General features: G+C 39.9%; 1 protein-coding gene across 4 annotated transcripts in view; it reads right to left on the bottom strand.

The window, feature by feature from the left end:
* KATNAL1 (katanin catalytic subunit A1 like 1) overlaps nt 1-15,554 on the bottom strand; it is a 116,338-nt gene extending 100,784 nt beyond the window's left edge. For 2 of the 4 annotated variants that reach the window (XM_080659517.1, XM_080659519.1), the window contains exons 1-2: nt 15,411-15,554; nt 2,197-2,372 (exon numbers count right to left, since the gene is read on the bottom strand). In XM_080659517.1, the coding sequence (XP_080515643.1) occupies nt 2,197-2,358 (162 nt within the window). In that variant the 5' untranslated portion in view covers nt 2,359-2,372; nt 15,411-15,554. Of the gene's footprint in view, nt 1-2,196; nt 2,373-15,091; nt 15,173-15,410 lie in introns of those variants that run through there. The other 2 variants (XM_080659516.1, XM_080659518.1) reach the window with 2 other exon arrangements.
* Nucleotides 15,555-17,324: the final 1,770 nt, after the last annotated feature.

Raw genomic sequence — 17,324 nt, 5'->3', positions numbered from 1 at the left:
TTCCTTTATTAGTGAAATTTATATTCTTTCTACTATTACAGACCATGCACAATGAATGTATCTCCTTGTGCAGATGAGTGGGAGACCCTTTGGGTCACTTTTTCTCAGTTAATTGCATTAAGCCCTAATGTCCTAAGGCAGTGGTCGGCAAATACTACCCTGTCATATACTACCCTTTACCTCTTTGCACACAATATGCCACAATTGCCTAATCTTCACAGCTTCCAACTACACGGTAACATTTAGTCTAGTCCAGTGGTCAGCAAACTCATTAGTCAACAGAGCGGCAAACGGCGGCTCGTGAGCCACGTAAGGTATTCATTGTGTGTAATGGATTCACTTCTCTCCTGAGCATCTAGAATGATACTAGCTATATGCTATCCTTGGGAGAAATAAGAAAATAGTCGCTCAAATAATTTTGTGTAGGGCTTAATTCGCTTGCAGAAGCTCCTGCTGATAAAGGCTAGTCTAGGGCATATATGCAAAAGTGGAATTGCTGGGTTTAAGAATGGGCATTAAAAAATTTTATTTATTAGTCTTAGAGAGAGAAAGGAAGAGAGAGAGAATCATCAATTTGTTGTTCCACTTATTTATGCATTTATTGGTTAATTCTTGTAGGTGCCCTGACCAGGGATCAAACCCACAACCTTGCATATTGGGACAATGCTCTAACCAACTGAGCTACCTGACCAGAGCTAGCTTTCAAAAACTTATCAGCCAAATTTTTGACCAGCATTTCCTGTCCCCAATCTCACTAAATATGAAATGCCTGCTTATCATGGGCATATGAAAGCCTGAAGTGGTAAAATACTATATGAATAACACGCTTCTAATTTTTATTTAAATTCTCCTTCATCTAAAATCTGAATTCTTTGGGCCTTGTTAAATTCTTTCAAGTCCTGGGCAAAGTTTATTTTGGACTCAGAGGCCAGATTTTTCCTATATTTAAAAAATCTCATTGGGCACCTAGTATATGGAAATTCTTGTTTTGAAACTCTGAGTCAAAACTAATTTTCAAAGGCAAATAGCTAATAGACTGAAAATTACATTTATAAATTCAGTTTAACAATTCTAATTTTTTAAATCAGAATGCACTTTTCTGTAAAGCAGAGCATAAGAAATGTGCCTTGAACTTTACCTTGAATAATAGGTAATATTGTTCAAGAAAAGAGAGAGGAAGGAAGAGAGAATCATCACTTTAAATTAAGTCATCAATTTAATATATATAGAAAGGAACATATTAAGGAGATGCAGATCAAAGAAAAACGTAGGAAAAATTCAACTGCTCATATATGCAATTACAAGGTATACTTAGAGCAATGAAATTTCAAGAACCTAATGGAAAGAAACAATAGAAATATCTAAATAAAAATGGCAACTATTTAATACAATTAAGAACGTGTCAAGAATATTTCCATGCTAGATTAATAAACCACTCTTATCTGTGGCTAGTATGCAGGATAGAGGAAAACAACTAAAAATTTCAACTTGAGTTAGAGCAAGTATATTGTTCTCACTCAACATAATCTGGTAACACTTAAGTCAGAAAATAAGCCAAATTTACCCTACAAATTTAGTAAAACATCAATTTCTGACTAGTGGAAAAATTAGAAGAAACACTTAAAAGGCATTAGTACGTAAAATGGAAACTTCAAAGAAATACTTGACTTTGTACTTATAATTTTAAAAGGATTTTAAGTTTTAAGAATAAGTGGAAAAATTATAATTCAAGGTTTTATTAACTGTACTATTATAAAATCAAGTTGTATAGTCAGGAGACAGCAAATATACTAGTGTTTTTTATTAGATTACTGACTCCTTTGTAAGGAATTTTTCAAAAGAAGAATAAACTTTCTTAAAGGAAAAGTTTTATGAAATGGGTCAAACTACATGTAGAACTGAAAGGGGAAAGGGCAAGCAGCAATAATTTATTTCAAAAGTTTGTACTCATAATTAGGCAACTGATCATGAAATTTTTAAAAATAAAATAGGTTCAATTAGGATTATGTGTCTTTGAAGTATGTCTCATGAAATAATAAAAAATATGTAAAGTATTACCTGAGTAAGAGAGAAAACTATTGAGAGTGCATTTTAAATATATCTCAGTATTCAGACAAGTAAGAACTATTTACATCTCAAGCTCCAATCTTTCAAGAATAGACTGCTGCCCTGACTCAATGAATAATGTGACCTTACCTGTTGCCATTTGCCTCTGATAGCCGGGTCTCTAACTGACTGGCAATGTCTCTGAATCTGCTGGATCACCCCTTGGTAATATACCATTGATGAGTCATAATTTCCAAGAAGTGCATATTCTCTTCCTTTCTTTGCATTGTCACAAATCTCAGCCAAGTTCATCTTCTTTCAGAGACCTAAACATTAAATATAATGACTTTTTATTAAGTTTTCATCACTGACTTCAAAATATTTATTATTATTCTTTAAAATATCAGCTTAAAACTACATGGAAAGTCAAAATGGTTTTCTCTTTGTTTGAGGTTATCTGAATGTATCTTATAATACTGAACAAAGTTTCTAATTTTGGCAGCACAAAGGAGTTCAGAAAAGAACACCCAAGACAATAATGAGAAATTACACAGCTCTGAACTACGGATTCATGTTACAGGTGCTGGTTTTCCTTGCTCATTTGTAATGACAACAAGCTGCAATAACAGTACTAAAGATGATCTTGCTTTATTTCTTTCAATTTATTCTTGATAATGTAGAAATATATGAATATCACATATTTTCCAATTATGTCAATTAAAACCGCAGAAATTCTCACTAAAACTTTTTGGCCTAAAAACAAAAAGTCATACTGAAGAAACACATTTTAACAGAACAGCCTATAGTTGTCCACGCATTATTTATGTGCATTTAATGTGCCATACAACTTAAATCTAAGCAAAATCCTATGAGTTAAACTACCTGAGCTGTTTTTGTTCAACTGTAATCACCCATGATCCTGCCATTCTCTATCACTTTTTCTTTTTTGTCTGTGCAAATAACTATCACTAATCTTTTCCATTCTACAAGATGCTAGAAGACCATCATCTGAAACTCTGGTTTCCACCAAAGCTCCCCAGCCCATCATTCTAGCTTTTCTTCCAGGCTTTCTAAACATCTCCCAGAATCATTCCAGACTTCCATGCAGAAATACTTTCCACTCAAGACTACTGCCCTGGCTGGTTTGGCTCAGTGGATAGAGCGTCAGCCTGGGGACTGAAGGGTCCCAGGTTCGATTCCAGTCAGGGGCACATGCCCGGGTTGTGGGCTCGATCCCCAGTGGGGGGTGTGCAAGAGGCAGCCGATCAATGATTCTCTTTCATCATTGATGTTTCTCTCTCTCTCTCCCTTTCCCTTCCTCTCTGAAATAAATAAAAATACATTTTTTTAAAAAAGACTACAAGGAATAGGAACTACAGAGATACAGAAGAATGACATCCCGGGAAGAAGTCCAAATTGCCCTATTCTTATTTCCTCAAACAGTAGACCAATGAATAGCCTTAGAAGAGAAAATCAAATCGTAGTATTTTTCCATGCCTCCCTGAGGGAATTCGAGTTTGGTGTGGGTAGCGTGGCTCTTCCTCTCTGTTTCTTATCTATTCTTAAGGGGCTCTAACACTTCTGCCTCAAAACTAACCACATCTAGTTCTAGGCATTTTAAGTGACTACAGTACTTTCTTGAAAATAAAGCTGTTTCCTTTATGTGTTTTGGCATGTTATATTTGCCCCTTCGCCAAGCATAGGTTCACTGAAGGCATCATCTATGTTACTTGAGAATTACACTGCAGCAAATTGTACACTATTTTTACACGGTAAGAAATTCCAATATTCTGTAGATTAATAACAGAATATAGAACCTTAGAAAGCCTCTTCTCAAATTAAATATTAACACAAAACAGGAAGGTCTTTTTACAGTGAACAATCTGCAATTAATAAATCCAATAGAAACAAAACTGTTCTATATATTTTCTTTTAAAGTCACTGTGAGACTAAGCATTAATTCTGCTATTATGTGCAGGTACACAACTTTGCAGAATAAAAATACCTTGATGTAAAGCAGCAGTCAGCAAACTTTGTCTGTAAAGGATCAAACAACAAATATTTTAGGTTTTAAGAACTAATGGGCAATATTGAGGACATTATTTAAGTAGTGACACAATGAGACAAAAATTCCCACAATTTTTATTGATGAAATTCAAAATATTATACTGATAACAGTTGAGCACAACTTTTTGTAAAATAGGTCTTCTAATAAAAATTAAACTCTCTGGGGGAGGATGAATATTTCACTTAGTTGGGATTCAAAGTTACTGTTCCCTAACATCAAAATCAAATGCAGCCCTGGCCAGTATGGCTCAATTGTTTGCAGTGTCGTCCTGTACACCAAAGTTTGTGGGTTCGTTTCCCAGTTGGAGGTACATACCTAGGTTTTGGGTTTGATCCCCAGTCAGTGCACATATGGGAGACAACCAATCCACGTTTCCCTTTCTTTCTTACTCTCTAAAATCAGTAAACATATCCTCAGGTGAGGATGTTTTAAAAAATCAAATGCAAATGTTCATACATTAATGATGATTTTAATGAAATTTTATGTATTTCATGTTTGAAAATGTCTTTTTACCCAGATAGATACTGTCACATACTGATATCAAATCATAAGAATATAATTTCATTCAGCATAATCATTGTTTGGAAGGTATTTAAAGAATCTATTCTTTTGATATTGTCTTTTGCATGTCATTACATTGCAGATTAACCTCCTTCAACCGAGTTAGGAGGAAATGCCTCACCTGCACAGTAAAATGTAATTTGTAATATGAAAATATTCTTTGCACTTGCATCAAAGTCTGAAAAATGATGCTAAAACTGTAATTTGAGCACAGAAAATACATGTACTGCAAATCCAGTGGGGGGGGTGGTAATGAAGATCTCACTTCTTTAACTTTTGACTGCATGGAAAGCTACATAAAACAGTTTCGTATCACGTCAGTCAAATAACATTAGTTGGCATTGAAATGGCCAGGCTGAGGGACACCCCACTGAGTGCACGGATTTAATGCACTGGGACTCTAGTGAGAATATAATAGAAGTCTCTGTCACAACTACTGAATTCTGTCATTCTAGTACAAAAATTCCTATGGACAATATGTAAACAAATGAATGTGGTTGTGTTGCGATAAAACTTTACTATGGACACTGATTAATGAATTTCACGTAATTTTTACATGTCGCAAAACAGTATTCTTCTTTTGACTTTTATAACCATTAAAAAAAAATGCAAAAACCATTCTTAGTTCATGGGTGATACAAAAACAAGTGGCATGCTGGATTTGGCCCCAAATTGTAGTTTGCCAACTTCTGCTTTCAGTTTGTCATAAGAATCTAGGAAAACAAAAGTAAATTAAAACCAAAAAGAGTAGAAGAAAGAACATAATACAGTTAAGAGAAGAAATCAATAAAACAGAAACAAACAACAGAAAATTTCAACACAGCCAAAAGCTGGTTCTTTGGAAAAATCATTAAAATTGATAAACCTCTAGTGACACTGACCAGGAAAGGGAGAAAGAAAACATAAGTTACCAAAATCAGAATAGAGGAGGGGCTACTACTACAAACTTCAGCAATATTAAAAGGCAAAAGGGGACTTAATGAAATTAACAAATTCTATGAATGTCACAACATACCAAACTTAAGAAAAAAATACAGTAATTAATCAGAATAGTCCTATAGCAATCAATGAAATTCAATTTGTAATATAAGATCTATCTGGAAAAAACAAAAACAAAAACAACTCCAGATCCAAATGCTTCACTAGTGAATTCTCCCAAGCATTTAAGGGAAAAATAAAACCAATTCTACACAAACTCTCTCAAAAAAGAAGAGGTGGAAAAACATCCAACTCATACTTTAAGACCAACCTTTCCTTGATACAAAACCAGACATTGTAAGAAATTGATATACCAATATCCTTCGAGAACACAGACACAAAAATCTTTAAATTTTATTATTTTTTAAATAAATCTTTATTGTTCAGACTATTACAATTGTTCCTCTTTTTTCCCCCCATAGCTCCCCTCCACCCGGTTCCCACCCCACCCTCTGCCCTTACCTCCCCACCACTGTCCTCGTCCATAGGTGTACGATTTTTGTCCAGTCTCTTCCCGCACCCCCCAAACCTCTTCCCCCCGGAATTGTCAGTCCACTCCCTTTCTATGCCCCTGATTCTATTATATTCACCAGTTTATTCTGTTCATCATATTTTTTATTCACTTGATTTTTAGATTCACTTGTTGATAGATATGTATTTGTTGTTCACAATTTTTATCTTTACCATTTTCTTCTTCTTCCTCTTCTTAAAGAATACCTTTCAGCATTTCATATAATACTGGTTTGGCAGTGATGAACTCCTTTAGCTTTTTCTTATCTGTGAAGCTCTTTATCTGACCTTCAATTCTGAATGATAGCTTTGCTGGGTAGAGTAATCTTGGTTGTAGGTTCTTGCTATTCATCACTTTGAATATTTCTTGCCACTCCCTTCTGGCCTGCATAGTTTCTGTTGAGAAATCAGCTGACAATCTTATGGGTACTCCCTTATAGGTAACTGTTTTTCTCTTGCTGCTTTTAAGATTCTCTCTTTGTCTTTTGCTCTTGGCATTTCAATTATGATGTGTCTTGGTGTGGTCCCCTTTGGATTCCTTTTGTTTGAGGTTCTCTGCGCTTCCTGGACTTGTAAGTCTATTTCTTTCACCAGGTGGGGGAAGTTTTCTGTCATTATTTCTTCAAATAGGTTTTCAGTATCTTGCTCTCTCTCTTCTTCTGGCACCCCCATAACTCGGATGTTAGTAAGCTTGAAGTTGTCCCAGAGGCTCCTTACACTATCTTCATATTTTTGGATTCTTTTTTCTTTTTGCTTTTCTGGTTGGGTATTTTTTGCTTCTTTGTATTTCAAATCTTTGACTTGATTCTTGCGATCCTCTAGTCCGCTGTTGGATCTCTGTATATTATTTTTAATTTCAGTCACTGTATACTTAATTTCTAGTTGGTCCTTTTTCATATCCTTGAGGGTCTCACTAAATTTATCTGCCTTTTCTAGAAAATTCTTGAAAAACCTTATAACCGTGGTTTTGAACTCTATATCCAGTCATTTGCTTTCCTCCATTTCTGTCATTTGTGATCTGTTTCTTTGTCTCTGCATTTTGGCTGCTTCCCTGAGTTGTCAGAGTGGCTCTGTGTGGTAGGTGTCCTATAGGGCCCAGTGGCTCAGCCTCCCCAGTTATCTGAGGTGGACACTCTTGGTGCACCCCTTTGTGGGCTGTGTGCACAGTCTTGTTGTAGTTAAGCCTTGATTGTTGTTGGTATCACTGGGGGGAATTGACCTCCAGGCCAATTAGCTGTGAGGATCAGCTGTGTCTACAATGGGAGACTTCTGTGCTGAAGACACCTTTATGAGACAAGACTTGCTTCAATGGGGCTCTGGCACTCACTGTCTGCCCCCTGAGTGTGTCCCTTATGGATCTGAGGAGCTGCAATCTGGATGGTCCCACTCTGACCCCTGGGTACACTGGCTCTTGGATCTCCAAGGAGGTGCTAATTTAGCCTCTGCCTGAGGCCACCCAGCAGGAACTCCGGAAAGATCTGCAGAGTCCTCTTCTTTGTTTGGGTTTTGGAGGTGCCCAGATGAGGCCCAGCTGTGAAGCAATGCAAGCTACTGTGGGGCCTTGGGCCTTCTTTTGGATGTTCTGGGTCTCACTGACTCAGCTACAGTTTGTTAGGTAAGTTTAAAATTCAAAGGACCAGGCCATTCATATGCAAAAGCCTCTGCGCTCAGCTTGGATGGGGCTGAGTCTCAGGGCAGAGCAATCAGCAATGACTTCATGGGGCAGGGTCTCAGGGCGGAGCAAACAGCGATGGCTTCCTGTCAGCCCTGCCCTAAGAGGCCCCTGGTTCTCAGTGTCCCGCAGTAATCGCTGCAAGAACCTCTAAGAGAAAGCCGCCCTTGAGTTTCGCCCGCTGCCAGACAATTCAGTTTCTCCCCGTATGAGTCTGGGTCCCAGAGTCTCGCCCGGAACTGGAGTTCAGAGCAGTCGGGAGCTTTTTTCTCCCTCCCGATTGAGAAAGCCAGCCACGTACTCAGTTGCCAGCCCTCTCCCCACGCGCACCTCCGTACCTCTGCCTTCTGCAGCTCCTTTAAGTCTCAATGTGCTTTTCTCTTTCCTTCTAGTTGTAGAATTCCCACTCAGCCAGCCTTCCTGTGGTTCTAGATTATGTCCGTTTTGTCTGTTGTAATTTTGAAATTGTTGTGCAAGGCAGCAGTTTAGGTGTTTACCTATGCCACCATCTTGGTTTCTCTCTCCAAAAATCTTTAAATTTTAGCTAATCAAATGCAGTAATATATATAAAAGATTATGCCCAACTGGAGTTTATACCAAAAATGTAAGGTGTTTTATTATATTTAAAACCAATCATATAATTTTTAAAATTTTTAATTACAGTTTACATTCACTATTACTTTGTATTCATTTTAGGAATACAGCATAATGATGAGACAATCATATATACTTTATAAAGTGGCATTTCTAGTACACACCTGGCACCAGAGATAGTTATTACAATTTTATTGACTATATTCACTATGCTGTACTTTACATCCCCGTGATTATTTTGTAACTACCAATTTATATTTCTCAGTCCCTTCACCCAGTCCCCACAACAATCCCCCACCAGCAACCATCAGTCTGTTCTCTGTATCTATGAGTCTATTTATTTTGTTTGTTCACTTATCTTGTTCTTTAGATTCCACATATAAGTGAAGTCATAAAGTATTTGTCTTTCTCTGACTGACCCATTTCACCCAGCTCAATACCCTCCAAATCCATCCAAGCTATTGCAAATGGTAAGATTTCATTCTTTTTTTATAACCAAGTAATATTCATTGTATAAATGCACCACCACTTTTTATCTCTTTGTCTATGTGCACTTGCGTTACCTCTACACCTGGGCCACTGTAAACAACACTGCAACGAACATTGGGGTGCACATATTCCTCCAAATTAGTGTTTTTTGTTTCCTCGGTACATACCCAGAAGTGGAATTGCTGGGTCACAAGGCAGTTCCCTTTTCAATTTTTTAAAGACCCTCTATATTGTTTTCCATAGTGATTGCACCAATCTACATTCCCACCAACAACAGTTCATGAGGGTTCCCTGCTCTCCACATCCTCACCAACACTTGTTGTTTGCTGATTTATTGATAGCCATTCTGAGAGGTGTGAGATGGTATCTCACTGCAGTCTCAATTAGAAATTCTCTGATGACAAGTCACATTGAGAATCCCCTCATGTCTACTGGCTATCTGTCCTTTTTGGAGAAGAATCTACTCAGGTCCTTTGCCCATTTTTTAATTGAACTGTTCTTTTTTTTGGGGGGGAGGGGAATTGGAGTTGTATGAGTTCTTTACAAATTTTGGATATTAACCCTTTATTGGATGTATCATTGGCAAGTACCTTCTCCCATTCAGTAGGTTGTCTTTTCATTTTGTTGATGGTTTCCTTTCATACTTTCACTAGGGCTACCAAATGTAAGTATGGTTACCTAGGAAAGTATTTAAGATAATGCTGAGTATATTAAAATATACATGTATTTTAATTTACAAATAGATGCTTAAATATTAGTGAAATCATAATATAAATCAGCCCAGAAATGAGATGTTGTCAGAGAATCGAAGAATTTTAGAGCTATTGGGATCTCAAATCACATAGTGGAACTCTGTTTCTTTGAAGATGAAACCAAGTCAAAGACATTACTACTATTTATGGACTATAAAATAACATTTTATAGTGTTTAAGGAAGCCTCATTAAAAAGAATAATTGATGAATCCTTTTATAGATCATTTTGTAATGTAATTACTACCTGTTCTACCTGACTCATATAGTAAAGTCCTAGAACATGGTCTTTTGCCAACAGAAATGACAATCCTGCCATGTTGTTGATAAGGAGGGGGAGATGGGGAAGAGAAAGATCTTCAGTTATTGAGCACTGAGGGTTTACCTTCATGAAACTATCTAGTCTTCCCAACAATTTTGTAAAATATAAAGTATTTACATCTTTTTGAGTATGAGTACAGGTTTGGAAACTTGCCCATGATCACAGAAAATAAGCTGTAGTCCCAGAACTAGACAAGAGATATACCTGACCCCTTCCACCACACCCTATATTCTCTATAAAAGAATTCAATTACACATGCTGAGAAAATAGTGCAAAGTATTAATTCAAACTATCTGCAAGGGCCTATCTAGTATTACTCTAATATTGACACAAAATAGACAATAATGATGTTAAATGAATAAATCCAAAATTGTTGAGGAATGGTCCAATCATAAGTTCTTGGTCTGGATTCTCTTCCTAGTAGCACAACAGGCTACTGGTTTCTTCAATATGTTAAGCTCTCCTTTAGTAAATCAATCAATTAAAATTTAAAGAAAACAATCACACAACCTCGTGTTTTGCTGTCATTGAAAATTACTGACTTCTAATCTCGGCTCAGTGAAACAATTCTTACTTGTGTTAAATCAGTCCCCTTTCCACCATGGTTATGCCAAATCCCCACCATTATCCTTTCCTAACCCCAATCTCTTCCCTCACCAGTTAACCTTCATTCCTATCCACCTCTTAGAAACCATAAGCTTTGAACTAGCTCACCTTTCACCACCCAACCTATAAATATCCTACCTACTAGTATTCTCACCTCTTCTTCCTTTTCAGTGCAATTCACCTCCTATCGACATCAGCACTCTGCCTAGGAACACAGCTAGCACTTAGTTGGTACTTATAAAATGAAACAAATTAATTGTTTCACCCTGCTCATCCTGTTCTTTCCTACATTTTGGGGGAGCTCTATCAGCTCTCTCCTCTGTTTTCATCCCCTACATCTTCAAACATTTCCTTTTCATTGGTTTTTTTTCCCTAATAGCATGTTATCAATCTTAAAGCAAACAAACAAAATAAAACAACCTACAAACCTTTTCTGTTACTGCCTCATCTCTTTCTTTTCTACGTAAGTCATGTTTCATTGAAATAAAAAGTTTGGGTGGAACACTCCCTCCCAGGAGCACACCCATGCCTTTCTTCCCTCTCAGGCAGGAATCTCCTAAACTTTAAGGGTCCCCTGGATATCTTGGCTCTCACCTATTGCCGCCCCTATCCTAAGCCCTTCCTTGTTTCACTGTCCCCAGCTGTAATAAATGTACTCTCAAAATCAAATAAATAAATAGTGTGACTGATAATTTTATATTAAGGAAGTACTGTCAATTTTTTTGAGTAAGATACTATACTTACATATTTTTAAGTAATCCTTAACTTTTAAAGATATGTATTTAAATAATTACAGATAAAAGGATATGATATCTGATTTTAGCTATAAAATAATCCAGTTGGGGGGCAGGAGTTACAGATGAAACAAAATTGATTATGTGTTCATTCTTCAAGATAGGTGATGGACTCGTGGGGGCTCATTTATTTCCTTTTCCTTTTGATATATATTATTATGCGAAACTTTAAACTTTTTTTTTCAAGTAACCTATGCTCAGATTCCTCTTCTTAATTTTTGCAAAGTTTAGAAATTATTTGAAGCCACCAAATTCATTGGACACGCTTCTATCTTTAACCTTACTTGCACTCTCCGAGGCACCTGATACTCTGGCCCACTCTGTGCTTACTTTCCTTCTCCTTTGTCATTTGTTATGCATGCTCTCTGGGGTTCTTCCTCTCTGCCTCCTAACCTCAGTATACTGTGTCAGCTTTACTCCCACTTCCTCTCAAAAATGCCCAAGACACATACACACACACACCCATACACACACACACACACACACACACACACACACACACACACCGTAAATGCTGCTGCTTTGCAAGTGTTCCATATTCAAACTTCTCCCTTCTTTGTTTCTACACATTCCTCCTCTGTGAACTGGTCCATTCCCTTCTATAACTTCACTACGAGCATGCAAACCTCAACCTCTACCCCTGCGCTCTCTCCTGAACTCCAGATCCAAATGCATCCTTACCTGAATACCCCACAGGAACCTTAAACAGTCAAAACTGAACTGATTTATCTTTTTCTTTCACCTCAACAAAAACCTGCTCCTTCTCACCTCAACCAATGGTTTCATGATCCTGTCAGTCATTCTAGCCAGGAAACTAGAAATCAGTTGTCTTACAGTTCCAAATTTTTCTAGCCCCAACACCCAGACTCTTAAGTCAGATCAATTTTACTTACGGTCTCCCGGTCGAACTCCCAAGGGGATAATTTGCATGTTAGGCTTTTATATATATAAGAAGATAGATATTTCTACAATCCATCTCTTTTTATAATTCCAACTGCTTAGTTCAGATTCTCTTCATTTCTCTACTGGATGTTGTTGTTATTGTTGTTCTAAAATTGGTTTCCTTACCACCACTCTAAATCTATCCTCCCCAAGGTTCATTCTCCACGATGAAGCTGGAGTTTTTCTTTCTAAAACACAAATCCAATAACACTATTCCACTTGAAATTCTTCAATGGTCACTCCAGGTTGGAGAAAAATTCTAAACTCTTTATCATGGTACTCGAGCACTTTTAGATCTGGCCTCACCCACTATACTGCATGTTTTCTGGGATTCAGTCATCAGAATGGCCTAGTTTTCCTCCAAATTCAAAGCACTGAATTATATCCAAAAAGCATATTGTTCCATTTACCTAGAATGACTTTCCTCATCCTCTCTCCAGTGAAAGTTTATTAAACGTTCTTAGTACAAGTCAAATGTCACATCATTCTGGAGACTTACCCTGATCTCCTTAGACAGAGTCAGGATCTTTCTATAAATGTGTACAGAGAATGGTACTATTGAATGAGATCCTGACTCAGATGAGTTAGACACATGTGGATTGAAATCCCAGGTTCACACCTTATCAGCTACAACTTTGGGCAAGATCTCTAAGTCTGTTTTCTCATTTCTAAATGACAGTTTCTACTTCACAAAATTGTGAGGATTCCATAAGGGGCTAAAGAGTAAGTATTCAATAAATGTTAGTGTTATATTACTATTTATTCCTACTCTGGGCTCCTATAGCAACTTGTACCCATCTCCAGCCCACTACTGGTATTGTGATGACATGACTCTTCCCCATGCAGGACACCCACCATCTTCTATCATCTCTATATTCCCACCACCTGGTATAATGCCTAGCACATAATACATTCTTAATAAATCCTGAATGAATAAATAAAATACTTCAAATCCCTATCTATATACACTGAGTGGCCAGATTATGATGATCTCTGAATGCATAATAATCTGGCCACTTAGTGTATATCCTATATAACCCTATATAATAAAAGGCTAATATGCAAATTGTCCCCTCGACCAGGAGTTTGACCAGCAGGCAGGCCGGCCAACCGTCCATGTCCCATCCCCCTGGCCAGGATGGCCGGACCCCACCCATGCATGAATTCATGCACCGGACCTCTAATATATATATATATTTTCACACACACACACACACTGGCCAGATTATTATGTGTTCAGAGATCATAATAATCTGGCCACTCTGTATATATAAAAAGACAGCGACCGGAATGCCAGAAATGACCAGAATGACTGGTCACTATGACGCCCACTGCAGCCAGTGAACCGCCAGATCAGAGGGTGGGGCCAGCAGCCAACCTCCTGTAGCCCCTCCCCCTGGCTGGCCCCACCCCCAATGGGCCCCCACCACCCCATTGGGCCCGCAGCCCCTCCCCCCCACCCCAATTGGCCCACAGACCCTTCCCCAGCCAGCTCCACCCCCAATCGGCCCCCCCACCCCAATCAGGGGCAGGGCCCACCAGCCAATCACCCGTGGCCCCTCCCCCTAGCCAGTCTGGCACTAATCCGGCTGATGGGGGTGGGCCAGCCAACCTCCTGCCCTCTCCTCCTCTGGACAGGCCCAGCCCCAATCCACCCCGATTGGGGCCAGACTGGCTGGACACCACCCAAGCACAAATTCGTGCATTGAGCCTCTAGTACTATATAACAGAAGGCTTTAATATTTTTTCTAATGGTCTTACCAAGCCTACTTTCCATCCCCTTGTACAAAATTGCTACTTTAAGTAAAATTTACAGATGCTAGCTTTATTTTAATTGACAAAAGGAATTTGATACTGGCCTTGTATTGTTTTATTGTTTAAACACACACAAAAAAGCACACCATACTACCAACAATTTTCCAACATCCTATATAAAATACAAAATTTCTAGGATGGTTATCTATTAAAGAAAAAATTCTAAGGGTCGTCAAGGCAAGGTTGCCTAAGTCTGTGTCAGCTTACTTACCACCAAAGCCTAAGCCAACTCTGGGGACTAAGGTTACTCCAGAGCATTGATTAATAATAGTAGTAGTAGTAATAGAATACAACATTTTTCATCCTGAAAACATGCTCCTGAGAAATTCTAAAAAAACAACTGACTAATAAAAAAAAATATTACTATTCACTGCTAAAAAAAAAAAAAAAAAAAAAAAAGTCTGCGATTTTTAGAGTTGACCTAATCTTCAAAATTGAATCAAAATATGTGTAGGCACTGTTCAAGCTGGGGGAGAAGGATAACTCATTTTGCAATCCTGACCCTCAGTAAGTAAAATGCAAAAATGCAAAACGGTAAAAACTCCAGATACTACCATATAATAGCAAGGTATCTTTTACTACGTCTACACTTAACCTTTAAACGTCAATGAATTATTAATCAATGGGTTTAATATGCAAACACCTCTGGGCCACCGCAGAATAAACATAATTAAATATGTAGAAATAAACGTATCAGGGGAAAAAGAGCCTGATAAAATTGAGCTCCTTGGGTCTCACATCAAACGTGTGCCATACATACGGTTCTGCACCGAGAGGCAGCAACCTGGGGGGGTCAGAGGCTCCGCAGGCCCACGGCCCACGGCCCGGCAGCGGGGTGGCTGGCGGCTCCTCCCCGAGACAACGCAAGGAGCTGGCCCCGCCGGGGAGGGCCAAGCCGGGCAACCAGAGCGGGCCCCACCGCCGGGCGGAAAGTCAAGTCTCACCTCCACTTCCCTTTCCTAGCTCACAAAGTCACGTTCCGCGACCACCCAAGAACCCCTCACCACAAAGAGAGATTATTCACTACCACGGTCCGCTTAAGATTTATGGGTCTCTCCCAGCCCTCAGGGACGCTGGGCTTTGTAGTCACCCGTCCAGGCCGCCCATCCAAGACCATGAGCCAGAGAAGCCACTGAACTACAATCCCCACAATGACCCGCGCCTCTCCAGCTCCCGGCGCGAAGGCTGGCGCCCAAGGGCCAGCGACAGGGAACGGAGTATGGCTGTCACCCTGGGCGCCCCACTGCCTGCTCTCCCACTCACGCTGGTTTCTCTTGGACTCATTACCCCGGTGCCGGAGGCCGGCCGACTGTTGGTTATGCAGTCCAGGTCAGGAGGGGTGGGGGTGGAGCCCCGGCCACAGCTCCGCCGCTCTGGAATCCGTTAGTTCACGACGTGCGTGAAGAGGCGGTGGCGCGGCGTACGGTTGCCATGACAGCGCGGGCTGCGTGGTGGTGTCAGTGAGGGAGTTCTCGGAGTCAGCATAGGGAGGAGCCTGGGAATTCCGCCGCCTGCGGGGGAAATGAGGTGCGAAGGTGCGTGTTTGAGAGGCCGAGACGGTGACACTGAGGAGGACGGGTGACTAACTGCGCTCTAGGGCTGTTTGACGAGCCCTGCCAGCAGCCGTCCCGGTGGCAGAGTGCCCTGTTCCGAGGCTGAGCTGGTGAATGCGGCTGGATTCTAAGAGGACACCTGTGTCATCAGAGGAGGGCATCCGGAGGGCTGGTCCCTTCGCCGCTTTGCAGTCTGAGCCACCTCGGTTTGGGCTCTCACCAATGAAATCACATTTGCAACCTTTCACACCTCCTTCCTGCCATTTTCTGAGCCATGTGAGAGAAGGGACTCTAGTAAGATGTAATGCATACGGCTTTTAGGCTGATTCAGGAGTTTTGAGAACTTGCAAGTAGCATGGGTTTCCCTTCCATTTTTAAAAAATATGTTATTGATTTTAGAGAGAGAAGAAGGGAGAGAGAGATAGAAACATCCATAAGAGAGAAACTTCAATTGGCTGCCTCCTGCATGCCCCCTACTGGGGAATCCAGCCAGCAACCCAGGTGTGTGCGCTGAGGGGGAATCAAACAGGTGTAGACCAAAGGGGCCACGTGCTAACCTGACAAGCTGCATGGAGGTCTTGCAAAAAAACCTGAAGTAACCACAAAGGATAGTCTGAAATATGCTCTGGCTGGTTTGGCTCAGTAGATAGAGGCCGGCCTGTGGACTGAAGCGGAGGTGGGGGGCGGCGGGGGGAGTGCGTGGAGGGGGATTCCTGTCAAAGGCACATGCCCAGGTTTTGGGCTTGATCCCCAGTGGGGGTGGGGAGGTGCAGGAGGCAGCTAATCAATGATTCTCTCTCATCACTGATGTTTCTATCTCTCCCTCTTCTCCCTTCCTCTCTGAAATCAACAGAAATATATTTTTAAGTAAAAAAATAAATAAACTTTAACTAAAAGCAATTATGGTGGGTAGTTACATCCTAGGTGGGTATCTTCACTGACAAGGTCAACCTTTACCTTAACTGAGCCTATCTGTCTTTTTGATAACATATCCTTGAAATGTCTGGGTAACTTGTAACTTCCATTTTTCCTGACCTCTTGGGGCACAACCTAATGTGCTTGGGCACCAGGACAGATACCACAAATTCCTTCATTGTTATTGTTATCATGTTAATTGTTGACTGTTAACTATCCTGCACCCACCTAAGTATGTGTCTATCATTTTACTTTTTAGACAATCCCAGAGGTTCCCCTCTCCCCCCTTTTTTTGCTTTCTCGTGCCTCTCTATCACCAGTGAATTTCATGTAACCCACCTAAGTCCCCTCCTTTGATTACATTGTATAAAAATAGATGAAAAAAACCGCCATTCTCTGGAGCATTATCCCAATCCATTGAGATACTTCTTCCTGGCAATTGTCGACAGTTTGGCTCAAATAAACTCACAAAAATTCTTTACAGGTTTGAATATTTTTACGTTAACACAAGTGCCCTCTTTATGTATGGATTGATGCTGAGCCACACCTGCTGGGCTTCCCTTGCATTTTGATCTGTAATACTGTTTGTTGATTCCTCATACCAGTGGTCCGCAAACCGCGGCTCGAGAGCCACATGCGGCTCTTTGGCCCCTTGAATGTGGCTCTTCCACAAAATACCACGGCCTGGGCGAGTCTATTTTGAAGAAGT

This window comes from Plecotus auritus, assembly GCF_963455305.1.
Source record: "Plecotus auritus genome assembly, chromosome: 3".
Classification (NCBI taxonomy): domain Eukaryota; kingdom Metazoa; phylum Chordata; class Mammalia; order Chiroptera; family Vespertilionidae; genus Plecotus; species Plecotus auritus.
The sequence above is the reverse complement of the archived record's forward strand: the minus strand, read 5'-3'. Positions and strand labels throughout refer to the sequence as shown.